Genomic DNA, 27670 nt, shown 5'->3' on the forward strand with positions numbered 1-27670 from the left:
CCCTTTCCTCTCGGCCGCCCGACTCCGCGCGCCCCTCTCGGCTTTTCTGAGCTGGGATCACCCTCCCCGAGAGAGGAGCGGGCCATTGCCGCTTGTGGGTGTTGCAGTAATGAAAAATCAGTGCAGTTAAATCGTAAAATTTGGATTAAGAAGCTTGAATTTAATACACACGCACCACATTTATTAAAGCATTAGAATAATTGAAATTTGCTGCTGCAGCCGTCCAATCTGTTTAAATAATTCTATATGGGTGTCTTGTTGTGATAAAAGATTATCTAGAATTCTATTAAAGGCGCAGGAGCCTGCTTTGTAAATCCTATTTGGGGACTTTCAATAACTATCGATAATCTCATCTGCACAGAACCCCCCGCCTCTCCGCGTTATCGGAAAGTTTGCAGCGTTTCCCGAGCAGCGCGGGCAAGGCCGGACCTGCGGTGGAGCCGGCACCTGCCGCTCCGCCCGGGATTAGGGAGCTCCCGGCTTGCGGGGGGTGCGGGCGGCCGGTGGTCCAGCTCGCCCGCCCCGGCCGAGACGCTGGGCCCGGCCCCCACAGGCTGCGCCTGACGGGACCGGCGGGAGGCCTTTGTTCGCAGCCCGGAGGCCCCAGGCTCCAAACCACACTCGGGCTGCGGGGAGCGAGCGCGGGCGCTGCCGCTAATTGCTGCTAATTTTGTTCCATTAACTTTATTTACTCTTGAACCCCTTAATTGTTTTCCATTTATTTTTAGTAATTTTATAATGCACTAATAATCCCCCCCCAGCCTGCGGACGCCTCCTGCCTCCTCCTCCATCTCCCTCTTCGCTTCCCCTCCCTGAGCGCGACCTCCCAGGCTTCCCAGCCACTGGCCGCGGGCTCCGCGTGGCGCTGGCCTCCGGGCACACAGAGCCGCGGGGTGAGCGAGAGCTCGGCCTGGGGCCACGGGTGCCGGTGGGTCCCCCCAGGATTCCGCGGGGAGGGCAGCTGGCTAGGACGAGGGCCAGTATCTCCGCGCTGGAGGCCAGAGGGTTTCTGCTTGCAGCGATTCCTCCAGTAGGAGGGCGCGCAGAGGCCCAGAGAGGGGAAGGGACTTGCCTAAGATCACACAGCGTCCCAGCGGCCTTACTGGGCAGGGGAGGGTTTGGCCCGGCCGGGCCCTCTCGCGCCGGCTTCTGCGGATTCCTTCTGCGGCCTGATAATACAGTCCCGGGGCCGGTCTGCAGAGCCGCCCAGCTCAGGGCTCGGCCGGGCGAGGGCTCCAACTCCCCAAGCTCAGCCCCTTCCCTGGGGAGCCCCTGTCCCCGCGGCCCCCGGCCCCGGCCCCCAGGACCCAGCCCCGCGCCTCACCGGTTATTAGACAGCTCGCGGGGACTGTCTGCGAGCCGCCTCTTTCCTGCTAATTATCACTTTATGAAAAGTGTTTCATTAAGAAACTCTGCTTTTGATTAATTATCGACAGAATGCTGACCAGAAAGAAATGAAATTAATCTCTGACCCCGTCTGGGTAACACTGGAAATTCATCACATATCCTTTTAATATTGAAACACAGCGCAGAATTTTAATAGAAAATATTGTTTTTCCAAACCTCCAGTCTTTATTAATGCCTCTGGGCAGGGAATGATATTGCTGGCGATATAGCAGTCTTTGTTCATTTTAAATTTATTAAACATAATGCACTTCATTTTCAAACATTTTACTGTTTCTTTTTAATTTCACTCAGTGTAAGTACAGAATAAAACCTTTTTAAACATTTAAGATATTGAAAACCCATATAAGGATATATAACAGAAACGCTCCGGCCATCAAATAAATTTAAGTAGAAGCAATTGTAATTTTAAGCTCCCAAGTATTATCCCCTTCAGACATTAAGGCAGTATCAGTAACCATCAAATGAGAGTGTGTGGAGGAGAGAGGTTGGGCGGCCCCCGCCCCGGGAGACCTCGCCAGAAAGACCGACCAGGGAGGGTGGGGCTGGCAGCCCCTGGGACCTCTCCTGGCGGCGGGGGCGGGCACTGGCCCCCTCCCTTCCCTTGGCCCCAGCAAAGTCTGTCTGTGAAGCCAGAGTGATTGTATAAGATGCCCCCGTGTCTCCCGCTCTGTTCAACTGGTCCAGGAGGGGCTCACTCCCCCAGGGCACCCCCCAGAGGGACACAGGGGCTTTCCGGGATCGAAAGGTGTTTCTTCCCTTTCTAAGTCACGTCAGGCCACCTCCGACCCCAGCCGACACGCTACCAGGCCTGCACCATAGAGTGGGCTCTGAGAGTGTTCTCAAGCCCTGGGGGAGGGGGACTCCCCAGAGATCGTGTCCCCGACCCCTCCTTCCGGGCCCACTGCTGCCATCCCAAACCCAACCCCCCAGCGTAACTCGCACCCTCATCCCCTTTCCCGAGGAATCCAAACTCCGGTTTAATGAGTCGTGAAGTGTGAGAACTTCCGGAGCCCACAGCGCCCCTGATGCCAATTCCAGATGTGTGAGTTGGGAGGGGCGGGCCTCCCGGCCGGTGAGGACCCAGCCGCTGCCGTCAGAGCGAAGCATCCAGGACCCAGGTTCCAGCGATCTGGGGCCTGAATTGGAAACAGGCAACTTCTCCACTGAGAAATTACTCTTTTTATTTCTTGTAGTGTTCCTGGTGCCCTATTTCACGGCACCAACAAACGGAATATTACTTTTAAAACACTATGAAATACCAGGTCCTGTCCTCGGAGCTATTTCGGGGGAATTCAATTTTCGCTGAATGGTGAGAAGCTCCAGCATTTCTTTTGGGGGCTGATGGGTGGCTCAGTGGGAGGAAGAAGAAAATTTTCAGGGATTGTCTTGGCTTTCCAGAGAGGCTCGTGGGTGTCTGGGCCACACACTGGCACCCCTGCACCCACCCGCACTCACACAGACACCCGCACACTCTGTGAATGGGTCTTAGATGGGACCAGACACCATGTACAGCACTTTGCAACCGCTGGCCCTTGTGCCATTAGCACTCTATTACCCTGGGCTCAAAGTCTGGCCTAGGCGAGTGACTGTCTACAAGGTTATCTGTTATCTATCATCCGTCTACCAGCAGGACCTGCCCATCCCCCACGGCCCCCCTTGGTGTCCTAATGTATGGGAGAACAGTTACTCTGAGCCGCTAGGAAAAAAAAGTTTGCCTTCCCATCCTCCCCTCCCTCTTAGCAAATATTCCATCCTCAGACCTCATGGGGGACAACTTTGTTTCCAGTGCTGCAGTCAGGCCTGGGAAACGCAATGGGAAAAGACAGAAGACTTTTTGTTATTGTTGTTGTTGTTATTGTTGTTGTGGAAAATTGGAGGCCCTCGGTTGGAGCTGAGATCGCTGTCCCCCCTTGCTTCTAACCAGAGCAGTAGACTATGGAGAACAGGCAGCTGGGACCAAGGGAAGCACCTTCCAGCGCCTCCCCGATATGCCAGGGCCTCCAGTCCCCAAGTCCTGGAGAGATCAGTCAGCCTTCTTGGAAGCTTAGCTGGTGGCTCCACCCTGGTCCTGCAGCCCCGGGCCTGGGCTCCCCAACTCAGGTTCTGGGAGGCCTGTGGAATCCACCTTAGTCTGGGGGGGTCTACAGGGGTACACGTGGGAGAGATGAGGCTTCTGCTTGTCCCCACAAACAAGAAAGTAGCTAGCATAGAGTAACTTGGAAATACTGTCAGACTCCCCAGTGCCCCTCCTAACACAGTCTTCCTTCTTCCAAGTCCTTCCCTGCGTCCACGCTTCCTCCATCCATGAAGGTGGAGAAACCGGGTGCTGCCAGGAAGGGCCGCTGGGCAATTTAGAGGGCCACACCCAGGAGCAAGCTTCTGTCTCACCCAGGCACGGCCAGGGAAGAGCCCCAGAGGGACCAGAAAAGAAACAGCCGAGGGGCATGATCTGTGAATTTAATTTTTCCACTTAAACTAAAGACAAAACAGGCCCAGACTGCAGCTGGCGGTGCCTGGGCAGCAGCGTTCCCAGCTGCCTTCAGTACCTTCTCAGCCTCCTGACTGCAGCTGGCTAAACCCACGGTGGAAGGTCTCCCTACAGTGTCCATAGTTCACGCCTGCTCTGATCAGGAGATCTGAGAACAGGACAAGGAGAACCCTCACCACTGACCCTACCCAGGTTCCCCAGGCCCCAGCCCTGCAAATACCCACTCTCTCCACTTTCCCGTAAACTACTGCTCACTAGAGTTTAGAGTTAGGAGTCTCTGTCTCTCAAAAAAAGGAAATATAACAAAGTGATTTAAAGATAATTAATTGCATTAAACTATTGACTAACTACCTTGCTCAATAGTAATTCATTTAGAGAATATTAAAATCGGAAGAACAATAATAAAATTGATGCCAATTCCCACGGGGAGGGAGATGGCCAGCAAATTGGATACTTTTCTTAATCTGGCGTAAATAATAACACGCCTGCTTCCTTCTCTCTCAGGCCAATTCCCCTATCATTTATTCCAGACTCTAAAGCTGGGCTTCATAATTGATATCAGTTACTCAATGAGTGCTTTTTCATTTGTTCTTGTTATCCGTGATAATTGCGAAGTTCAGCCTCTCGGAATTGGGCCGGCCTGGTGCCTCCAGCGCCGGGCAGGGCGGGCAGAGGCCAGGCTGGGAGACGGAGGCTCCGCTACTTTGCTTTTTTCCCGTTGGAGGCAATGCGTCAGGTCCGGGCACGACGTGGAGAGGCCACCAGTCCCGCCCTGGGGCGGCGGCGGCCTACAGGGCCGGGTCTTCCTTCTGCAGATGCCAGTTCGAGCCGCGGCCCGATCCCGATCCCAGGAAGAAATGCTCCGTGGCTCGCCCAGGGTTAAGAGCCGCTGTGACAACCCGTTTTTGTTTGAGAAGCGGTGGCTGGAAGCCACGAATCCCACACGACATCTGGGGACCAAACGCCCGGAGTAGGGAGGATGATTTGGGACAGGAAGGAAGAGGGGGGCCGGGGGGGGGGGACACGGCTGGGAAACGGCCCCTCCCCGACCCCAGGGCAGGGCCCCGGACCACACAGACCCCCGCAGGCCGGCTGGAGCCCTGGCAGCCGGGCCGCCCCGAGATGACGATTTCGTTATTTATTCACTTATTTATTCATTTATAAAGTGTTTACTTAGCTCGGTGCAGATGTAACATCTCATTTACAGCGTGGCCTCCGGGCATAGAAACAATTGGCAACAAAAGAGTAACTCCGGAGAATTAGAGAAAAAAACCACACAACAACAACACGAGTCGGGGGCGGGGTGAGCGCTCCGGAGAGGCGCTGGTGGGGCGGCGGGGCCCGGGGGGGTGCTCCGAGCCGAGGAGCCCGACGGACGCACCCAGGCCAGGGCTGCGGAGACCCCCGGGCCCCGCGTGGGAGCAGCGCGCAGTCCCTCCCCAGGAGGCGGTGGAGGCCGAAGGGAGTCGCTGGGTACCCGGCCCAAGCTGTGTCTGAGCGCCAGGGATGCGCAGAAATGGGGGCCTGGCGGCGCCTCTGCAGCGGCCTTGGAGGAGCCTCTGGAGCGGGCCCCGCGGGCGCGTGGGGTGGGACCTGCTGGAGACCCGCAGGCGGCGGCGGCCAACCAGGGTCAGGCAGTTGGCACCACGGGTCGCCCCCTCGGCTGCAGTCGGGGCAGCTCCAGGGGGCCGCGTACCTCCCGCTTCACGGCTACGGGTGGGGGCGGCTCCGTCCTGGCCTCACCAGCCTCCCCGGAGCCCCTCCCGGTCCCCAGCCTGGGGGCTCAGGGGTCCCGTTGGGCGTGTGTCCCTCCCAGGCTCCGGTGTGCGGGGCGCGCAGGCCTCAGGGCCGCCTCCCTCCCGCCCCCAGCACAGCGCCCCGAGCTCTCAGCCTGTCCTTGCGGCCGCGGGATCCCAGCCCCAGCAGCGGGGAAACTGAGGCCCGCAGCACCGATGCGCGCAAGGCAGCTCAGATGGGGTCAGAGGGGCGGAAAGGGAAGGCGGGCCGCACCCCCCGGACCCTCAGGGCCTGGAGCGCGTGGAGGGCGTGGACCACCCCGGATCCCCCACCGCCGGGCGTGTCTGCCAAGGGTGTCATTGAGCGCCGCGCAGAAGGGGCTTCCGAGGACCCGCCCCTCCCCCGCAGCCGTCAGGGCGCTGACGGAGGCAGCTGCGCCTGTTTAACTGGGAGCCGGTTGCTTGGCAACCCGAGGCGGCTCATTACCGCGGCCACAGTGATTAACCAAAAAAGAAAAAAAAAAAAAAAAGGAAAAAAAAAAAGAGAAAAATACAACGAAGAAAAAAATAGGGGAAAAGCGGGAATATGAAAGTAAAATGGATTATTTAATTAGCTAATTGATAATCAACTTCTTTTTAATTATTCACTTAATTAAAAAAGTGTAACTACAACACTGCCCTCATCAAGCTGCGGTTGCACCAGCAGGGTTTCAAAGCCGCCTCTCCCTCCCCTTCCTCCGCCCGCCCCTGGGCCGCTTGGGGTTGGAGCAACCTTCCTCCTCCCCGGCCGTGTCCCCCACCCTTAGGAGGGACTATTGAAAACATATTCTTCCCCAACAGCCGGGATAGCTCCACCCACCGGTGTCCAGGGACCTTCCCAGAGGGGCCTGGGCACTCTGCCCTCCGCCTCTGCCTCAGTTTCCCCATTTCCAGGACCTGATTTCGGTGCTGAGGTGCGTGTGGGCGGGGCAGTTTGGGTCCCCGCCTTCGTGGAACTGGTGTTCTGTGCAGGAGGCGGGCGGGCAGTTGTCCCCCGGAAAATAGGAAAGGAGAGGATAGTGTCTAGGCCTCGGCGCCAGCTGTGAGCACAGCGGGTGGGCATTCCCCACGCAGGCAGCCTTGCCTAGCAGGGAGGTCAGCACAAGGGTGTGTTCCAAAGGCTCCACTGGTGGCCGGGTTTTGAGTAGGATGAGAAGCTGGAGGATGCTGGGGCTGGGGGGCGTGGCGATACCGCGGTGTCACTCCATCTCCCTATGGGCGGGTGCTTGTGGGGCTGAGGGGAGCTGCCTCTCCTAGCACTGCGCTCCCGCTCTGGGCCACCCGCATCCAACGCCCGCCTCCCTGCAGGTGCGAGGCCGGCCTGGGCCTCTGGCTGGGCCAGCTCTGAGGGAGCTTTCCGTGGGATGGCTGGGCCTCTGTTGCAGTTGCAACCAATGCTGCGGTTTAAATTCTCCCTGGGTCCAATCCTGCTCCCCTCCCCTAAGCCTCTCGCACACACACCTCGGCGCAGGCTATTTACCGGGAAAGCCACGCGGAGGCAGGGAAGGCAGCGCCCGGCCGCAGACCCGGATGGTAGAGATGGTGCAGTGGAGTCGGGACTGCTGGGGGCACCTGCTGATGAGGTGGGAGGGTGAAGCCACGGGGGATGCGGGTTTCTGGACTTGTTCGGGTGGGCGGGGGTGGGTGGAGATGTGGTGGGGGATTTGGGCTGGGAGGGGGTGGGGTGTCCTGGCGTTGCTCTCAGCACAGTCCCAGTGGTCCCCTTCTTCATTCTTGTCCTCCCCTCTTCCTTCATCTCCCCGCCCCCGGGTTCCTCCCAGTCCCAGATTGTACTTTCTCCTATATCTTCCTTCCCACGCTCTCCACGGCCCTGACCCTGTGCCAAGCCCCCTTAGACTCGTTTTAACCTCTGAAAAGTCAACAGCAGCTTCGTCACCGGGGAGTGCTGGAGTTTTTTCCTTAGCGGGGAATGAAAGGGGAGTCTGGTGACTCCGCGCCCTCTCCCTCCCCACCCCACCCCACCAGCCATTGGCCTGGACCTGTCCCTTCCCTCTCTGGGTATGAGGACCTGTGATCGTGGGGGTGGGAGGGCTGCTGCTGGCACTGGAAAGCACCCACCGGGACCCCTGCACCCAGGCACGGAGACACTGCAGACCCTGGCAGGGTCCAGGACAGGCCAAGGGCTGGAGGGAGGGGTCCGTGACAGGCCACCCTTCCTGGGGCAGTCCCCCTCCGCTTCCTCCCACAGCTCTATTTAGGGCAGACAGGCCAAAGACAGCCACAGAGACGTGTTGGACAGCCCAGCAGCGGCAATGAACGCTGGCAGGTTTATCTGCTGGAGCGGTGGAGCCCCGCCTCCCAGGGAGTGAGGCTGGAACCAGAACCCCGGGGGAGGGACGGAGGGAGGCAGCGCGGCAGCCTTAGGGTCTGGCCTGGCTGAGCGGGGCCTCGCCCCCTTCCTGCCTTCGTCTCTGGTAGGCCGTGGCCCCATGGGGAGTACCCAGGAGCCCTGAAGAGCAGCTCCTTGCTGATGTGACATCAACTCCGTGGCAGGGGCGAGGGGGCAGGGCTGGGCTGCTCAGGTGTTTTGGTTTGCTTTTTTTCTTTTCTGCACGTCCAGGTCATCGTCACCAAACCCTTTCCTCTATATCTGTGGTGAGTCTGAAAGTGAATTCCAGTAAATTCCAGCTATGAAAGCTGTTCCGTAAGAATATCTTAGCCAAGTCTTATTTGGTCTTCAGGGTGGTTCGTTGGGCTGGCGTGGGGGTCACTGTGCCCAGTGCCCAGCCGGGGAGGTGGCGGATTAGAGGTGAGAGGAGCTCAGGGCACAGTCTTTTTTGGAGACAGAGTCTTGGTCTTGTTGCCCAGGCTGGAGTGCAATGGTATATGGGTCTCGGAGATCTGCAACCTCCGTCTCCCAGGTTCAAGTGATTCTCCTGCCTCAGCCTCCCGAGCAGCTGGGATTACAGGTGCCCGCCACCACGCCCGGCTAATTTTTGTGTTTTTAGTAGAGATGGGGTTTCGCCATGTTGGCCAGGCTGGTCTCGAACTCCTGGACTCAAGTGATCCACCCGCCTCAGCCTCCCAAAGTGCTGAGATTACAGGCACGACCCACACTGTACCTGGCCAGGGCAGTCTTTTAGCTGACAGAATGCTCCCCTCGTCTATCCTTGGGTACCTATCTGGAAGGGCGTGGAGTGGAGCAGTGGTTGGGAAGCAGGGGCTTGCTGGGCAGGACCCTTCATTTCTGCAGGGTGCAACTGTGGGTTCCTACAGATCACCCAGGGTTCCTTGATCTCATCAGCAGCCAGGAGGCAGCAGGAGAAATTCAGGGTTGGACTTCCTGCCCCCCTGACTTCACTTCACTCTGTCCAGACTTCTTGTAGGTAGTTTTGGGCACCTGCATTATGAGTCATACTGGCTGCTAGGTGCCCCACTCTGAATGCTGAGGAGGTGCAGCTGGTCATGGGGTCACCAGGGTCTCAGCAGCGTGGCAGAGGGGGCCGCCAGCAGGAGAAGCTGCTGGGGCCTGAGTTCCTTCGGCTTAACCTTGCAGGCTCATGTGGGGTGGTGATGGGGATGGAGGGAGATGCATACGTTAGGGGCTGAAATGTGTCCCCCTAAATTCCCATGTTGGGGTCCTCACCCCCAGGACCTCGAAATGTGCCTGTATTTTGGGATGGGGCCTTTAAAGAGATGATTCAGATAAAACGAGCTCATTGGGGTGGGCTCTAATCTAATAGGGCTGGGGTCCGTATAAAGAAAGGAGACGAGGATGCAGACGGGTGAAGTAAAGAACCAGTGAGGGCTCAGGGAGAAGATGCTGTCCGCCAGGCCAGGAGAGGAGCCCCAGGAGAGGCCAGCCCTGCCCACACCTGGATCTTGGCCTTCCAGCCCCCAGGACCATGCGAAGTCAATCTCTGCTGTTTAAGCTGTCCCGTCTGTGTGTTTGTTACAGCAGCCCTGGAAAAGTAAGAAGACACGTATTGCAAAAAGGGACAGGCCTGCCACAGATGAGGTGCCCAGCTACTGGCCCTTTTTCGAGTGGGCACCTGGGTGCTGGGACCTAGGGCCCCCACTTTGGGATGGGGGTTCTGACATCCCAGGCTCTGGTGTCCTCACTGGGGAAGCTGGTCCCTTGGCTTCTCCAAGGTTTGGAGGCAACTGTTTCCCTAAAATACGAAGGTCAGGGTGACCTTTAGCCTCTCTCCCAGGTCAAGCAGCCCAGGATAGTGGGAGGGGTCCCTTGCAGCCCTGTCTGGCAGGGATGGCTGTCCGCCCCCAGCTCCCCTAGGCACGAGGAGAGGGCCCTGGCCTTCTCTCAAACCCCAGGCTCTGAGCTGGGACTGAGGGCCAGGGCTGCTTGGTGACACAGAGCCCCCCTGGCAGGCAGGGGCAAAGGTGTGGCATGGCCCTGGCCCTGAGGAGGGGGCTGGCACGTGGGGTGGCAGGATGTTCCCGCGTCTAGCTGCAGATTTATGTCAATATGGATTATGGAATTTGGTCCCAGTTTTCCCTTCCCTTTCCCCTCCCCTGCCCCGGAACATCGTGGGTATTAGAGCCCTTGGGTTGGTGGATTTCTGCAGCCTGTCAACGAGCGGTGCTTAATTCTCAGGCAAATGTCTACTTATCTCACTGTGCGGCGGGCTTAGGCCTCTGAAAGGGACTGCCTGGCTCAGGCTGGGAGGCGGTGGGAGGGAAGGGGGCAGCTGCGTGGGCGGGGGTGGGGCTGTGGCCACAGAGAAGCGCGGGTGGGGCTGTGGGCACGTGACCCACACCTGTGGCCTCTGGGATCCGTGTCCACGCAGCTGTTGCAGCCAGGCTGGCCTCTCCTGCGCGGTGTCACTCCAGGCAGACCCCTTTGTCTTTCTAGGGCTTGGTTCTCCTGTCTGAGTGTGGGTGGCTATGGGGATGAGGCTGGTGGCTCAAGCGCGAATCCGCACCTTCACCAGGAGGCTAGGCTGTCACCCAGAGCTCACCCCCCTGTCACCTGTGGGCAGAAATCTGTCCCGAGCCCACCTTTAGTTCAGAAAGATGCAGGTGACAGGCATGTGCGAAGCCAAACTCAGGCGAGAGTCTGGTCACCCAAGTGGAGCCAAGCCTCCCACCCTCTCCCCCAAGGCAGGGAAAGGAGCAGGTGAGGCAGGGACAAGAAGCAGGCGGCCGGCCTTGCAAGCCGGGAAGACCGGCTCCGACATCTTAGAGAGACCTTCCTGCAGGCATGGGCCGAGGCGGGCTTCCTCAGGGTCCCGCAGAGCTAACGGGGGCCACTGATCATTCAGAGGGGCTTTAGCTGAATGAGTCACGTAGAGGAGGACGGGGTGGCCTGGCCAGGGATGCCATCAGCTCTGATCTCGGGACTCCGTGAGCTCACTTGGCCTAGGCAGGACCCAGGCCCCATTCTGCAGAAGTAGGAGCTTCCTGGCCCCCCCACTCCTCATCTTCACAGGGGCCTGGGGGTCCCCAAGGTGGGGTGGCCCCTGGCCCTTGGCTCCCGTCTCTCCCCGCCTTCGACTCTCTCCTTCCCTGGTTTCAGACCCACAAGAAACACAAAATTAGTTCTAAAAAAATTACCCCTTCATTTCATCACTAATCTCGTAACTCCCTTAATTAAGTCAATGGTAGCCTAAATTGTTCTAAACATCTTTTGGGGGATTAAATATTTTAATCATCATTATCCAATGAATATTTGATTATATAGCCATCATATTGTGAAGAATAAAAATTATAATCCAAAAAAAGGCATTTAATAACACTTTAAACGACCAGGCGTTTGATAAAGGGCATTAGGGGATTAGGTGCTGGATTGAAAGACTGGATTGAGCTTCACAGTCAAGGACTCGAGCTATCATTTTATTTAAAAAAATAAGACCATGATTTAAGAAAAAGGAAAACAGAAACCCAGGCTGCCGCGTCTTCTCCCGTGCCAGCCCCCTCTGCCTGGGTAACAAGGTGTCGTATTTGAACAGCTGTTTTGAAATGACTCCTATAAATATCATTGGGCTTGGGGTTTCCGCAGAGTTTCGGGGGAGCCCTTGAGTTGGCTGATGAGGTGCAGAGTCTCCGGGTTAGATTGGATCGTGAGGGTGCCATGGTGAGGCCCAACACACCCATCTCTGGGACAAGGACGCTGAAGTCTGAGGAGAGCCTGGACTCTTGTGGGTCACCCCTGGTTTGCTGTGCTGATCTGGAGCCTGGGCCTCCCCCTCTCCAGCTTGGACCCCTTCTGTGACCTCAGGTGACCGTCCCAGGTGACCGCCCCCAGCCCTGCCTGCCCCATGCAGTCCAGCGTCTGATGCCACTCACACCATCCCAGACATGACTGCCCCTCTCCCTGCCCAGCACCCACCATCCTGGACACCGGGGGCCCCAGAGGCACGGCCCTGCCCCGCCCGCACACCTCCTGTGTTGCATCTGTGGCAGGCGACGTTGCACCGAGAGACCCCTCTATTGACGTCTGCTGAAATCATTTGAGACAAAGTTACTGCACAGGCATTAGAGCCACTTTTCAGAGCGAAACATCTGTCATTTAGCTCCATGACGCTACGGGGACGGCACTTTAGAACAATCTTGTTGCATTTAATTTATTTTCTTCCGGATACTGCAGAGAAAAGGACAACTTCCTAGGTGCTGAGTGTGGACAAATTCCGCTCCTGTGGGGGGAGGAAACCCCCACCCAGAGGCAGGACATGGCCTCCGTCCCCAGCGGCCCTCCCCACCCACCGCCAGCAGATTGATGTATTCCCCTGCAGGCTGCCGGGGGGCCACCGTGCGAACGCGGGCGGACCACCTTCTCAATGCCCCGGGAAAAAGGCGTTGGTCTGCTGGGGCAGAGATGGGGGCCAAGTGTGCTGAAATCTCAGCGTGGTGCGGCAGGGGCGGGCGGTGAAAGCCCACGGGGAGCCTTCCTCTCCCCACTCTGTCATCCCCTCCTCCCAGCACCCAGAGCCTGGTCCTCTGGGACCCGCACGTCCCTCCTGCAACCCGAGGAAACTGCAGAGTAAGCCCCCTGCCCGGTCCCACCCAGGAGCAACCGCGAGCCCCACCCTTAGGGCCGCCTGAGAGTTGAGTTCAAAAGTCCTTTCCCGGCCTCATGTCCCCTGGCCTGTTGGCACCTCTGAGAGGCTGATAGAGGGGGCCTGTTTTTACGTAAGAGGAAGCAGAAACTCAGAGAGGTGTGGACACTTGCCCGAGGACACACAGCTGGGCAGGGGCTGACAAGGGATTCGAAGGCGGGCGTGTGTAGCCCTGCAGCCGGAGGCTTCTGCAGCGTGCATCCTCCTCAGGGCGGAGGGGCTGGCCCCAAGGTGCCTGGGAGGATGTGGGAGGGCACCTGGGGGCTGGAAGGGGCTGCAGTGGGAGGCGCCTGCCTAAGTTCCTGCTTCTCCACCCTGGTCCCTCCTCGTGGGGTCTCAGGGCAGTTCCAGAAGCTCAGGTTTTGGCTTCCTTGTCTATAATATGGGGGTGCTGACACGGGCCCCAGGGGGGCCACCCCAGACTTCACTTCTGGGTCTGTGAATGCACAATCCTGGGATCTCCCTATCTTGGGGAAGCCCCTCCTCCCGTGCCCTGGGGCGGGGCTGGCCTGGCCTAGGGCACATTCTGGTGACCACAGCTCCAGTTGCCCACCGGCCTGGGGCCTGCTCTGAGGGCAGGGCTGTGTGGCAGGTGCTGGGCAGAGTTCCCGCAGCCTCTCCTCCTCCAGGCGACATCCCAGTGTCTCCTGGACACTCCTTAACCCCGTGTTGGAGAACAGTGGAAGTCGGTCCTCAGTTCAGGGGTGCAGAGTCGTGGGGACAGGAGGGGACGGGGAGGCACCAGGCAAGCTTCTCCTCATTGTCCTCGGCCAAAGCCCTGGGTTTCCTGGGAGGCCTCCTGCCCTCTGCCCTGTCCCGCGAGGCCCCCAAAGCCTGGCTAAGGGCCAGGGGGAAGAGGGTGAGTGACCGGGGCTGGGGTGCCCAGCCAGTCAGCCCTGCCCCATGGCCAGGCCCGGGTGTCTCTCTCCTGAGGTAGGGGTGCTGGGAGAGGAGCAGCCCAGCCCCTCCAGGGCACAACAGGCTTCCTTCATCTCATGCTGCATCCTCAGAGGGGGCGGGAGTCCCAGCCTCGCTGGCGGGCACTGTCGGTGCAGGGCACAGCAGCCTGTAGGAAGACTGTTTTTCTCCTGCCGCTCATGTTTGACTTGAAGGGTTGGTTCCAGCCCGGCTGAGCCGGCCCAGGGCCCAGGCACCTCCCAAGCGCTCGGTCTCCCATCAAACGGCATGAATAATTTAGTCTCTAATTAAAAGTGAGGTCAAGCGATGAAAAATGGCTGGACGCACGGTGGCACGTGATGCATTAAATTGCTGGCAGATCAGAGGCAGGCGGGCCGGGGGCTCTGGTTTACACACCAAACCTCCAGGGCTTCGGCTCCAGGGGCCAGCAGCTGGGTCCACCCTGAGGGAGAGTCTCCAGGTGAGCGAGAAGCTGCTGGACGGATCCCAGAGAGCCCCTGGCCGGCCCTGCCCCCACTTCACCTCCACCGCGCCCGAAGGGCTCCTCCCAAGCCTCCCAGCCTCCCGCCTTCCCCACGCACACCAGCTCATCCTGCCTAAGTCTGCGTGGTTCCTTCTGGAACACGAGTCCCCCAGGTGTCCGTGTAATGTGCTCCCGCGCTCCAGCGAGGTCTCTGCCGGAGGTCACCTTGCCTGCCCGCCCCAGCTAAATTGCCACCAGCCACCTTCTGTGTCCCTGGCCTGTGAACTCCCAACTCACTTCCTCCCCGTATCTTGCCAGCACTTTTCCCTACTTGGGGTTCATTCTAGTTTATATGCGTTTATTTACTTGCTCATTATCTGGCTCCCCAACTCCAATACAAGGGGAGGGTCTTGGCTTGGTCTCCCTGTGCGTCTGGTACAAAGGATGGTGCCTGGTACACAGTTGGAGCATAATGGAGCCTCCCTGAGCACAGAGTCCCCGTGCAGGCAGGGGCACAGAGCAGAGGCTGAGCTGTTGGGTCCTGCTGCCCGATCCCTCCGTCTCTCCTGGTCCGTGGGAAGGTAGGATCGGGCAGAGCTCATCCTGAAAGTTCCACCTGTGCCAGGGCACTGTCGCCCCATCCAGGGACTGTCACTGAGGACAGCTTGAAGGATGCAGCAGCGAGAGGCCAGTGCAGCTCCTGCCCCAGAACAGCAGCCCATGCACCCAACGGGTTAAGAATAACAGAAGGGCCAATGGGCTGGTGGCTGTGCCCCAGGGCACTGGGTGGGCCAGGGTGGACGGAGGGTGCTGCAGGGAAGGGGCCTGGATCCCCAAACCTTGCCCGCTCCCAGCCCATGTGGGGTGGCAGATCCCCAGGAGGTGCTCCTGCGTGTCCTCTCCCCCTGCCTGCACCAGGCCCCACCTGGGACCCTCCCCTGCCTCCCCACCGAGGGGCGTGAGCCATTCACTGGGCCCTGGGCAGTGAGCCCTGTCTCATTCCTGTTTTCTAGAAGGGAAAGCCGGGGCTCAGAGAGGTTGGCCTGCTGGTCAGTAGCTGGGAGCTGATTAGGGTCAGGCCCAGCCCCTCCTGAGTGGCAGTGAGGATCTGGGCAGTGCAAGCCCCCCCAGCCTTCAGGGACCCCTTCTGTAAAGTGGAGAGGCTGCAGCCGTGGAACAGAGACCACCAAGCTCCCGTCTGCTCCAAGCCCATTGCTCCCCAGGCCAGAATCTCAGCCCGGCCTCAGAGGTACCTAAAACTCTCTTCTGTGGGCTTTGAGTCCAGGGTGCTGTGGTTACCCCCTGAGGCCGCCATGGGGCAGGAGACAAGGAGGAAAACCCTGTTTGGAAGGGCAGGCTGTCAGTGCCCAGGCCGGCAGCCCACCCTACTGCAGGATGGGGGCTGAGGGAGGTGCCCAGAAGCCAGCTCGGGATTTGCACCCAGAGCTCTCGTGCGAGGCGCCGCCGCCTTCCCGGCCAGCGGCTCCCAAGTTGGAACTTCTTTTGCATTTTCCAAGCGAGGAAAAGGCGGTGGGAGGAGGGCCTGGTTGGCCCCTGGGTAGCAGATTAAAGATGGATATTTTGTTTGTTACAATCAAGACCTCTGGTTTCAGTTTTATAAATTTTTAAAATATTAATTATATTTTGGAAAGTGTGCGGAGGTGACGGCGCACGCTGCGGTTCTGCTTAGACGGCCCCTGTTTCGTGTTTGGTCCAGATTAGCTGCCGAGGAGGAGGTTGAGGCATTTTAATCCACCTTGTTAACTTATTAAATTTTCTTTATTTACATACGGATCCCACTTTCATTAGCATTGTAACAGGTGTTCATTAACAATTTATCATTTGGGAGGCAGAGTGAGACAACAGCGGAAAGAGAGACGTTGCTACAAAGTTTACTCTTAATTACAAGGAACAGCGCAGAGGGCAAAACACGACTGCTGCCCCGCTCCCCCACCCCACAAGCCCCGGACTCCGTTCAGGCCCCAGGGACTCCCAGAAACCCACCCTGTCTGCCTGCTGTGCCTAATCTGGGGTTCTCAGGGAAGAACCCTGCAGAGGGAGCCCGGGCCTGGGAGTCGGGAGATGGGGTCTGTGCACTGGGGCAAGGCCTGGGCTTCTAGGATGTGGCTCTCTGATCCCGAGGCCGGGAAGGACCACCAGTCTCTGAACCCGCAGCCCTGAGCTGGAATCCACCTGCAGATTACTTAACCGGTTGAAGTTTCCTTATTCATTTATTTATTAGAGACAGGATCTTGCTCTGTGGCCCAGGCTGGCGTGCAGTGGCACGACCATAGCTTACCGCAGCCTCGACCTCCTGGGCTCAGGTGATCCTCCCACCTCAGCCTCCCAAAGTGCTGAGATGACAGCCCAGCCCCTCTTGAAGCTTCCTAGGCCTCTTCTCTAAAACCTGCATACAGTTGAGCAGGAAGGCTCACACCTGTAATCCCAGCATTTTGGGAGGACCACGTGGGAGGATCCCTTGAGCCCACAGTTTGAGACCAGCCTGGGCAACATAGCAAGACCCTGTCTCTACAAAAATTAAAAAAAACTAGACAGGTACGGTGGCTCATGCCTGTAATCCCAGCACTTTGGGAGGCGAAGGTGGGAGGATCCCTTGAGGCTGAGAGTTCAAGACCAGTCTGGACAACTTTGTAAGACCCCCATCTCTACAAAAAAAAAAAATTTTTTTTTTTTTTTGAGGTGGAGTCTCACTCTGTCACCCAGGCTGGAGTGCAGTGGCACGACCTTGGCTCACTGCAACCTCTGCCTCCTGGGCTCAAGCGATTTTCCTGCCTCAGCCTCCCAAGTAGTTGGGACTATCGGCATGCACCACTACACCCGGCATTTTTTTTTCTTGAGACAGAGTCTTGGTCTGTCTCCCAGGCTGGAGTGCAATGGTGCGATCTTGGCTCACTGCAGCCTCTGCCTCCCGAGTTCAAGCTATTCTCCTGCCTCAGCCTCCCATGTAGCTGGGATTACAGGTGCCCACCACCACACCTGGCTAATTTTTGTATTTTTAGTAGAGACGGGGTTTCGCCATGTTGGGCAGGCTGGTCTCAAACTCCTGACCTCAGATGATCCACCCTCCTCGGCCTCCCGAAGTGCTGGGATTACAGGCGTGTGGCCAGCCTAAAATTTTTTTTTTTTAATTAAAAAAAAGTTAAACTGAGCATAGTGGCACACACTGTAGTCCCAGGCGCTTGGGACGCTGAAGTAGGAGGATCACTTGAGCCCAGGGGTGGAGGCTGTAGTGAGCTGTGATTGCACCACTGCACTCCAGCCTGGGCAACAGAGCGAAACCCTGTCTCAAAAAATAATAATAAAATAAATAAATTAAAAACTCTGGATGTTAACAGTGGAGGGGCTGTTTGCAGGGTTGTCTGCATGGGTATAGAAGGTGCAGGGCTGAAGGTCGACATTCACCCAAAACTGGTTTGTCAAGTGCCCGCTTGACAGGGGCTGTTAGGGAGGGGCGGGAGAGGGGCTGACCCAGCTGCAATCCAGGAGCCCACGGGAGCCCACGGGAGCCCACGGGGAGCCCACGGGGAGCCCACGGGAGCCCACGGGGAGCCCACGGGGAGCCCACGGGAGCCCACGGGAGCCCACGGGAGCCCACGGGAGCCCACGGGGAGCCGGGCTACAGGAGGAGCTTGGAGGTTCCCTCAACAGGGCCACTGGGAGGAGGTGGTGACCTTTGAGGGGGCCTAGAGGGTCCTCCTGCCATCTGACTCTCCCGAGGGAGACCCCGAGTGTGAGCAGAGGGAGGGTGGCCAGGCCTCAGCACAGGACAGGCCCCCAGGGGCTTCTGGCTCGTGGCTGTCCCCAGTCTGGGTCAGGAGCTCCCTGCAGCACAGGTCCTGCGTGTGCAGCTGGCAGAGTCCGATGGTCACAGCCTCTTTGTCCCCTGAGAGCAGGGCCTGTGGCCTCCTCCCTCATAGTGGTCCTGGGTGCAACGTGTGCGCCGCCATCCCGCCTGCTGCCCTGGGCCCCAGGCGCCAACATGCTTAGGGAGTCTGTGGGGGTGGGGGTGAGTGGAGGGCTGGAGGGGGAGATGGCGTGGGCAGTGAGTGTCAGCCCCGGGGGTAAGGATGGGCGTGCGGTGCGGAGTAAGGTCCCGGTCAGCAGGGCCGGGCTGTGGGTGCCAGCACAGGAGAAGGGGGGCACCCACTGGGGGCTTCTCACCGTCCTCGCGATGGGCCTCTCTCTCCCCCTGCCCCCAGTCCCCGAAGGAGCCCACACCCCTGCAGTCCAGGGCTTGAGGCGCCTACTGCCCCGTCCCCTCCACTTGTCCCTGGAGAAAGAGCCCAGGTGCCCATCAGGCACGCCAGGCTCACCCACCCGGCCCAGGAAACCAAAGCCAGAGAGAGGTGAGGCGGCCACGGTTACCAGGGAGTCAGCGGCCAAGCTAGGGCTGGCACAGAGGAGCTGGTGCATCCAGCCCTGCCCTGATCACCTCTTCTGAGGCTGGATGGGGCAGGGGAGACGGGAGGTCTGCAGTGGGGCAGGCGGCGAGGACACGGCTGCGCCCCGGAGCATGAGGAGACCCGTGACCCCTGGTCAGGTGCACTGTCCCCTGCAGGCCCAGACAGGCCTCGGCGCCCCACCTCTCCTCTCCCCGCAGCTGTGGGCTCTCCCACTTCTCGCCTTCTGTCCTCGCTGGGAGCAGCGGATTCTGCGGGTGCCCGGCCTGGCCTCTCCAGCTGCCTCAGATAATCGCCCTCGTAATCACCTTCCCTCACACTGCTCCTTTAAAACGTATTTCCAGGGTGTTTTTCACGGATAGGGCTTTTAATATTCATCTCAGTGCTGACAATTTTTCCTGCCTTGTTACGGAGAGCTGGTGTCGGTTTTTCATTGTATCTTTGGACAGTCGGTTTATTCGGAGCCACTTAAAGGCTCAAAAGTGATTCTCTTTTATAATTTGAGAAGTTTCATGGACCGAACATCAAAGTGATTGGCTGGGAATGTTTTCCACTGCTCTCTGTCTCCATCTCCTCCCTCCCTGGTGTTCTCCACCTCCGTTTTGCTAAATTATTAGCAACACACTCTTCAGCCCCTCACCCCAGCCTTGCTGAACCTCCAGGCCTTGGGGAAGGTCAGGCCCTGCGGTGGTTTTGGCCTCGGAGGGAGGGGGTGGCGCCTTTTAGTCTGGAGTTCCTGATGGACTGGGAGGATGGCAGGGGACGGACTGGGAGGATGGCAGGGGACGGGCTGGGAGGATGGCGGGGGACGGGCTGGGAGGATGGCGGGGGACGGGCTGGGAGGATGGCGGGGGACGGGCTGGGAGGATGGCGGGGGACGGGCTGGGAGGATGGCGGGGGACGGGCTGGGAGGATGGCGGGGGACGGGCTGGGAGGATGGCGGGGGACGGGCTGGGAGGATGGCGGGGGACGGGCTGGGAGGATGGCGGGGGACGGGCTGGGAGGATGGCGGGGGACGGGCTGGGAGGATGGCGGGGAGGGACTGGCAGGATGGCAGGGGACGGGCTGGGAGGATGGCAGGGGCAGGGGAGGCTTGCAGGGCATCAGAGGGGCTCTCGGCATGCAGCCTCGGACCTGCCGTGGGCCCCGCCCTGTCTCCAGCCTGCAGGACCATTTTCTCATCTGTAAAGTGGGTGTCTTGGCTCAGAGCAGGGCCATAAACTCACACGGTCCCAGTCATCAGGCAAGTCTCCTCGATGGGCGGTGCCAGCTGGGTTTGTCAGCAGAAGAGAGCTCCATCCATCATCCATCCATCTATCCATCCATCCATCCATCCATCCATCCATCCATCCATCCATCCAGCAGTGCTGTGGGCCTGGCCGTGTTCTAGGGGATAGGGACGCGGCAGGGAACAAACAGGCAAAGCTCCAGCCAGGCTCAGTGGCTCACGCCTGTAATCCCAGCACTTTGGGAGGCTGAGGCAGGTGGATCACAAGGTCAGGAGATCGAGACCATCCTGGTTAACATGGTGAAACCCCGTCTCTACTAAAAATACAAAAAAAATTAGCCAGGCATGGTGGCGGGCGCCTGTAGGCCCAGCTACTTGGGAGGCAGGAGACTGGTGTGAACCCAGGAGGTGGAGCTTGCAGTGAGCTGAGATCACGCCACTGCACTCCAGCCTGGGCAACAGAGCAAGACTCTGTCTCAAAAAAAAAAAAAAAAAAAAAAAAAGAAAGAAAGAAAGAAACAGGCAAAGCTCTCTGTCCGGACAGGCCACTGCACATGGAAGACACTTCTCCTGGTGACAGGTTCTTAACGACGGGGCCTGGGGACCTGGAAAGCTGGAAAGTGGTTCTAACGGGCACGGCCACCCTCGGAGGCCCCTTGTTTCCTGTGGGGAGGCCCGTCCTGCCTACCACGACCTGGGCCAAAGGCCCTGAGAGTTAGTGGAGGAACTGAGCTGGTCCCTCTGGACTCCCAGGGCTGGCACGAGTATGGGCCAGCCCAACCCTGCTCACCTCTTCTTGTGCTGGGCAGGACAGGGCGCAGGGGAGGCAGCAGCAGGGGCCGCGTCGGGCAGTCAGAGGCCCCAGCCTGGAGTTGCTGGAGCTTTGGTTCTGTGTGGGATTTGCAAGAGAAGCTGGAAGTCTACATCAACTTTTGAAATCTCCTGATTTGAAAATGCTGGCAGCTATTTCAAAGGTGTTGAAAACACCACGTGGCTGTTGGCACAACATTGTGAGGTCCGAATGCCAGGGAGCTGTGCATGTACAAATGGTTAAGATGGTGAGATTTATGTTATATATATTTCACCACAATAAAAAAATACTACGCAGCAAATACCTGCTGGCCAGGGTCACCTGGAGGCTCAGTGTTCAACCTTGGGTCTGTTCTGTGGGTTTTTTTTTTTTTTCCCACTTTACCATTAGTATGCCATCTTCTGGACATTTTTTAAAAATTTTTTCTTTTTTTTTTTTTTGAGACAGGGTCTCGCTCTGTCACCCAGGCTGGAGTACAGTGGCACAATCATAGCTCACTGCAGCCCCGGCCTCCTGGGCTCAAATGATCCTCCCTCCTCAGCCTCCCAAGTAGCTGAGACCACAGGCGCACACCACCACACTCGGCTAATTTTTGTATTTGTCGTACAGACAGGGTCTGTCACTATGTTGTCCAGGCTGGTTTCGAACTCCTGGGCCCAAGCGATCCTCCCGCCTCGGCCTCCCAAAGAGTTGGGATTACAGGCGTGGGCCACAGTGTCTGTCCTGGACATCATTAACCGCAGGTGTGTTTGATAAAAATGTACCCACTGCCATTGGTCATTGAGGCTGGCCAGCCCGCTAAACCCTCAGGTGCTGATTTCCACTGACAGAAGTGCCCAGAGCTCCGGGCCAGCGTGGGGGGGGCCGTGACCTGTGGGCAGCGATCCTGGTCTCAGTCCCAGCCGTGGGGAGGGGCCGTGACCTGTGGGCCGCGATCCTGGTCTCAGTCCCAGCTCCTCCCTGCACTCCCCAGAGCTTGCCAGGACTGCAGCCCGCCCTCGTGCCCCCGGAGTTTATTTGCACCACACTGCTCCATAGATGCCACCAGCACTGGCGTAATTTTATAATGTTTGCACTTTCAACTATAGCAAGATAAATGGGTGCGATTACCCCACTCCCAGCCTGGGAACATGTGGCCTGGCATATGTGGGGCCAACATCAGCAGAAATCCACGTGCACCTCCGCAGGCAGCACGCCCCCCGCACACCCGCCGCCCGCCCGGCTTTCACTCTGGAATGGCACTGCCCATGCCTGTACAGACAGCTGGCAAAGCGTCAGATGGCATTACAATATTTTTACTTATAATAGAGAAAGCAATAAAAATACGCATTTAAGTAGCATATTGCTGTTCTAAAGGGGCTGGGGAATCCTGGGGAGGAAACCAGGTTTTGCTGTAAATTCAGAGTCCAGGTTGAGCGTGGGAGGGGCTATCCCAGGCACGTGGGCCGCTGCGGCTGTGCCTGAGCCACACCTGGCGGGCAGGGTGGGGTTCTGTTTGTAGGTGGCTTTGGGGAGATGGTTTCCTCACATGTGAAGGGGGTCTGCCTGCTCCAGTTCTTCAGGGGTTACTCCTGGGAGGTGGCCCTTTAGAGGCCAGAGATCCCTTAGAGGAGCTGGGGAGGGCTGAGAACTCTTGCCCTTGGAAAATGCCAAACATGGCATTTGGTGGCAACCAAACTGAGGGAGTTCTTGGGCCCTCGATCGGACCCCATCATGAACATGGGCGCTTTTGCAGGTGCCAAAGCTCTGCTCGTCCCCAAGCCCCTTACCTGGCCAGGTACCCCGTTCTGTGGATGAACGGATGGAGCTTCCTGAGACAGCAACGCACCTAAAGTCCCACAAACAGCTGGGACCGGCTGGGATTCCAGTCCCCAGCCCCCAGACTCCAGAATCCCAGACCTGCACTTCTCCCGACAGGAAGGTGTCCCTGCTGAGGCTCACCCGCCCGTAACCTCCCTGGCCACCCACGCTGTGTGCACCCTGGAGGGCCCCGGAGGAGCCCGCCATCCTAGTGTCCTTCCAGGGGTGACTTTGAGGAGCGCCTGAGGGTTTGGATTTGGACGAGCCTCCTAGCTGTCTGCAGGTCCTGCTCTTCCATGGGAGGTGTCAGGAGAGTGAAGCCGGGCCCCCATGACCCAGCCCACACAACCAGCTCACCCTGCCTGCCTGCAGCCCTGCCCCCCTGCCCCCTGGGACTCTCCCGGCAGCTCCGAGAGGCAGGCAGAGAGAGATTGGGCTGCCATTTGCAGATGGAGAAACTGAGGCTGGGAGGGGTTAGGAAGTAACTCAGTCCATTTGCACAGTCGAGGCTGGGCCGGGTACGAGGGTGACCCATGTAAGATCTGGAGAGGGAACTCCTCTGGGCAGGGACCACAGGATCCACCCCACCTGTCCCCAGGCCTCAGAGCTGGTCACGCAGCAGCCCAGCCAGACTGGGTCCAGGAGTGGGCAGAGTAGACACAGCCCCCGAGCTCCTGGGCACACAAATAAACATACTTGGTGCATACGAGCAGCTTCAGGCGCCTGGTGATGGGCGCTGTGTTAACAGTGGAGGGGGTGAGTGACAGGGAGCTGCTTTGGCCAGGGTTTGTCAGATAACGGCCCCACGGAGGAGGTGGCACCCACATAAGGAGGAGGCACCACGAGGGGTCTGGGGAGAAGCTCTCCCCTCAGAGAACGGCAGGTGCAGAGGGCCCAGACTCTGCCCAGTCTGGAAAAGCCCCAGTACAGAGGTGCCCACGGCTGGGAGCAGAGGGATGGGGGAGGGGATGTGGTCAGGGAGGGTGGCAGGGACAGGCTGTGCAGGGTTGGGGGGAGATTGTGTAGAATTGGGGAACAGATTGTGTAGGACTGAGGGGACAGACTGTGTTGGGTTAGGGGGAGATTGTGTAGGGTTGGGGGACAGACTGTGTTGGATTTGGGGGAGATAATGTATAGGGTTAGAGGGAGATTGTGTAGGGTTGAAGGGACAGATTGTTTATGGTTGGGGACAGATTGTGTACTGTTGGGGGCAGATTGTGTAGGGTTGTTAGGAGGGATTGTGTAGGGTTGGAGGGACAGATTGTTTATGGTTGGGGGGACAGATTGTGTATGGTTGGGGGAGAGAATGTATAGGGTTAGAGGGAGATTGTGTAAGATTAGGGAGAGATTGTTTATGGTTGGGGACAGATTGTGTAGTGTTGTTGGGAGGGATTGTGTAGGGTTGGGGGGACAGATTGTGTAGGGTTTGCGGGAGAGATTGTGTAGGATTAGGGGAAGATTGTGTAGGGTTGCGGGAGAGATTGTTTATGGTGGAAACAGATTGTGTAGTGTTGGGAGGAATTGTGTAGTGTTGGGAGGGATTGTGTAGTGTTGGGAGAGAGATTGTGTAGTGTTGGGGGAGAGATTGTTTATGGTCGGGGACAGATTGTATAGTGTTGGGGGAGATTGTGTAGGGTTGGGGGAGATTGTGTAGTGTTGGGGGAGATTGTGTAGGGTTGGGGGAGACTGTGTAGTGTTGGGAGAGACTGTGTAGTGTTGGGAGAGACTGTGTAGGGTTGGGGGAGACTGTGTAGGGTTGGGGGAGATTGTGTAGGGTTGGGGGAGATTGTGTAGGGTTGGGAGAGATTGTGTAGGGTTGGGGGAGATTGTGTAGGGTTGGGGGAGATTGTGTAGGGTTGGGAGAGATTGTGTAGGGTTGGGGGAGATTGTGTAGGGCTGGGGGAGATTGTGTAGGGCTGGGGGAGATTGTGTAGTGTTGGGGGAGATTGTGTAGGGTTGGGGGAGACTGTGTAGTGTTGGGGGAGACTGTGTAGTGTTGGGAGAGACTGTGTAGTGTTGGGAGAGACTGTGTAGGGTTGGGGGAGATTGTGTAGTGTTGGGAGAGATTGTGTAGGGTTGGGAGAGATTGTGTAGGGTTGGGGGAGACTGTGTAGGGTTGGGAGAGACTGTGTAGGGTTGGGAGAGACTGTGTAGGGTTGGGGGAGATTGTGTAGGGTTGGGGGAGATTGTGTAGGGTTGGGGGAGATTGTGTAGGGTTGGGAGAGATTGTGTAGGGTTGGGAGAGATTGTGTAGGGTTGGGAGAGATTGTGTAGGGTTTGGGGAGATTGTGTAGGGTTGGGGGAGATTGTGTAGGGTTGGGAGAGATTGTGTAGGGTTGGGAGAGATTGTGTAGGGTTGGGGGAGATTGTGTAGGGTTGGGGGAGATTGTGTAGGGCTGGGGGAGATTGTGTAGTGTTGGGGGAGATTGTGTAGGGTTGGGGGAGATTGTGTAGGGTTGGGGGAGACTGTGTAGTGTTGGGAGAGACTGTGTAGTGTTGGGAGAGACTGTGTAGGGTTGGGGGAGATTGTGTAGGGTTGGGAGAGATTGTGTAGTGTTGGGAGAGATTGTGTAGGGTTGGGAGAGATTGTGTAGGGTTTGGGGAGATTGTGTAGGGTTGGGGGAGATTGTGTAGGGTTGGGGGAGATTGTGTAGTGTTGGGGGAGATTGTGTAGGGTTGGGGGAGATTGTGTAGGGTTGGGGGGACAGATTGTATATAGTTGGGAGAGAGATTGTTTATGGTTGGGGACAGATTGTGTAGTGTTGTTGGCAGGGATTGTGTAGGCTTGGGGCCATAGATGGTATAGAGTTGGGGAACAGATTGTTTAGCATTATAGGAAGAGATGTGTAGGGTTGGGAGAGAGTTGTGTAGGGTTGGTGGGATGGATTTTGTAGGGTTGTGGGGGACAGATTTTGTAGATTTGGAGGGATACATGGTGCAGGGTTGAGGAGGACAGATTCTGTAGATTTGGAGGGATGGATGGTGCAGGGTTAAGGGGGACAGATTGTGTAGATTTGGAGGGATGGATGGTGCAGGGTTAAGGGGGACAGATTGTGTAGATTTGGAGGGATGGATGGTGCAGGGTTGAGGGGGACAGATTGTGTAGATTTGGAAGGATAGATGGTGCAGGGTTGAGGGGGACAGATTCTGTATTTGGAGGGATGGATGGTGCAGGGTTGAGGGGACAGATTGTGTAGATCTGGAAGGATAGATGGTGAAGGCTTGAGGGGGACAGATTGTGTAGGGCTGGGGGACAGATTGTGTAGCACTGGGTTACAAATTGTGAAGCGTTGTGGGGGACAGATCGTGTAGCACTGGGGGATAGATGGGGTTGGGTATGGGGGAAAGGTTGTGTAGTGTTATGGGAGATAGACTCTATAGGGTAGGGGACAGACCGTATAGGGTTGGGGACATACTGTGTAGGGTTGGGGACAGACAGTGTAGGGTTGGGGGCAGATTGAGTAGGGGTGAGGACAGATTGTGTAGGATTGGCAGGAGAGATTGTGTAGGGTTGGGGAACAGATTGAATAGGGTTGGGGACACATTGTGTAGGGTTGGGGGTGACAGATTGTGTAGAATTGCTGGGGGAGAGATTGTGTTGTGGGAGACAGACCGTATAGGGTTGAGGATAGATTGTGTAGGGTTTGGGGGAGAGATTGTGTAGTGTTGTGGGAGACAGACTATATAGGATTGGAGATAGACTTTATAGGGTTGGGCACAGATTGTGTAGGGTTGGGACAGATTGTATAAAGTTAGGGAAAGATTGTATAAGGTTGGGGACAGATTGTATAGGGTTGGGACCGATTTTATAGGGTGGGGGACAGATTGTATAGGGATGGGGACAGACTGTGTAGGGTTGGGATAGATTGTATAGGGTGGGGGACAGATTGTATAGGGTGGGAGACAGATTGTATAGGGTTGGGACAGATTGTATAGGGTTGGAACAGATTGTATAGGGTTGGGGAAAGATTGTATAAGGTTGGGGACAGATTGTATAGGGTTGGGACAGATTGTATAGGGTTGGGGAAAGATTGTATAAGGTTGGGGACAGATTGTATAGGGTTGGGACAGATTGTATAGGGTTGGGGAAAGATTGTATAAGGTTGGGGACAGATTGTATAGGGTTGGGACAGATTGTATAGGGTTGGGACAGATTGTATAGGGAGGGGGTCAGATTGTATAGGGTGGGGGACAGACTGTATAGGGTGGGGGACAGATTCTATAGGGTGGGGGTCAGATTGTATACGGAGGGGGACAGACTGTATAGGGTTGGGACAGATTCTATAGGGTGGGGGACAGATTGTATAGGGTTGGGACATATTGTATAGGGTTGGGGACAGACTGTATAAGGTTGGGGACAGATTGTGTAGGGTTGGGGGAGAGATTGTGCCGTGTTGTCGGAGACAGACTATATTAGGTTGAGGACAGACTGCATAGGGTTGGGGATGGAGGGTGCCACTGCTGCAGCCATTCGGGACCTGGAAGCCTCACACCTCCTCTTGGCCCATTTTCCAGGTCCTGCCTCTTCCTGGAAGCCATTCTGTCCCCTCTCCTGCCCCTTCTCTTCCACTGCTTAACTCTTCCTGCAGAAGGGGGTCAGAGGCCACACGCCTCCTCCCTGGAGGTGACCTTCAAGCCCCTGTCCCGCTCTGTGATGTGGGGCCTTCATGTGGCTCCAGGTGGCAGGGTCCAGGCCTTCATCCCTGGGTCCCAGCACCCCACACGGGGCCAGCACAGACCTGTGTGCAGAGGAGTGAATGGGGTAGGGCCCCATAAGGCACCGGGGTCCTGGGTGGAGGTGCAGGTGGTCAGCGGGGGCTGGCATAGACCTCACTGCTGTGCTCTGAGGTCAGTGCATACCCTGAGGTCAGCAGGGCCCCACCCATCACTTACAAGGGCCCCTGCTCAAGAAGCCTCCTGCAGATGCCGGGGACGAGTGGAGGGCGGGGGCGCCAGTGTCCATCCGAGAAGTCTGCTCAGCACGGCCGCAGCCAGTGGGCATCCCCATGGGGTGTCCAGAAGCTGCTGCATGGACCATGCATCGATCATGGACAGCCTGGGGAGTACCAGTCAAGGGGGCCTCTCCCACCCTGGGGGTCTGGGGGAGGAAGAGGAACCACCGAGGTTGGAGGCAGAGGCATCCCTTCGCCCTGGGCTGGGGGAGCTTTGGTGGGGGTGCAGGGTCCCTGTGAGGCGGCCCGGGCTTTTCCAGGCCTGCCAGGAGACCGAGCTGGGGGATGACAGGGACCTTTTCTGTCTGAGGTGGCTCCTGACTTCCTGGAGTGGGCCTGAGACGTCCCCCGGGAGCACCAGAGTGCACTG

The 27670-nt window shown here is 57.7% G+C and overlaps 1 protein-coding gene across 1 annotated transcript in view; it reads right to left on the bottom strand.

Moving 5' to 3' along the window:
* Positions 1–380: 380 nt before the first annotated feature.
* LOC134761708 (uncharacterized) overlaps positions 381–27670 on the bottom strand; it is a gene marked incomplete at its 5' end in the record, with an annotated part of 67736 nt that continues 40446 nt past the window's right edge. The window contains one exon of the mRNA XM_063725812.1: positions 381–560. Coding sequence (XP_063581882.1) covers positions 381–560 — 180 coding nt within the window. The remainder of the gene's footprint in view (positions 561–27670) is intronic.

This window comes from Pongo abelii, chromosome 6 (assembly GCF_028885655.2).
Source record: "Pongo abelii isolate AG06213 chromosome 6, NHGRI_mPonAbe1-v2.0_pri, whole genome shotgun sequence".
NCBI classification, from domain to species: domain Eukaryota; kingdom Metazoa; phylum Chordata; class Mammalia; order Primates; family Hominidae; genus Pongo; species Pongo abelii.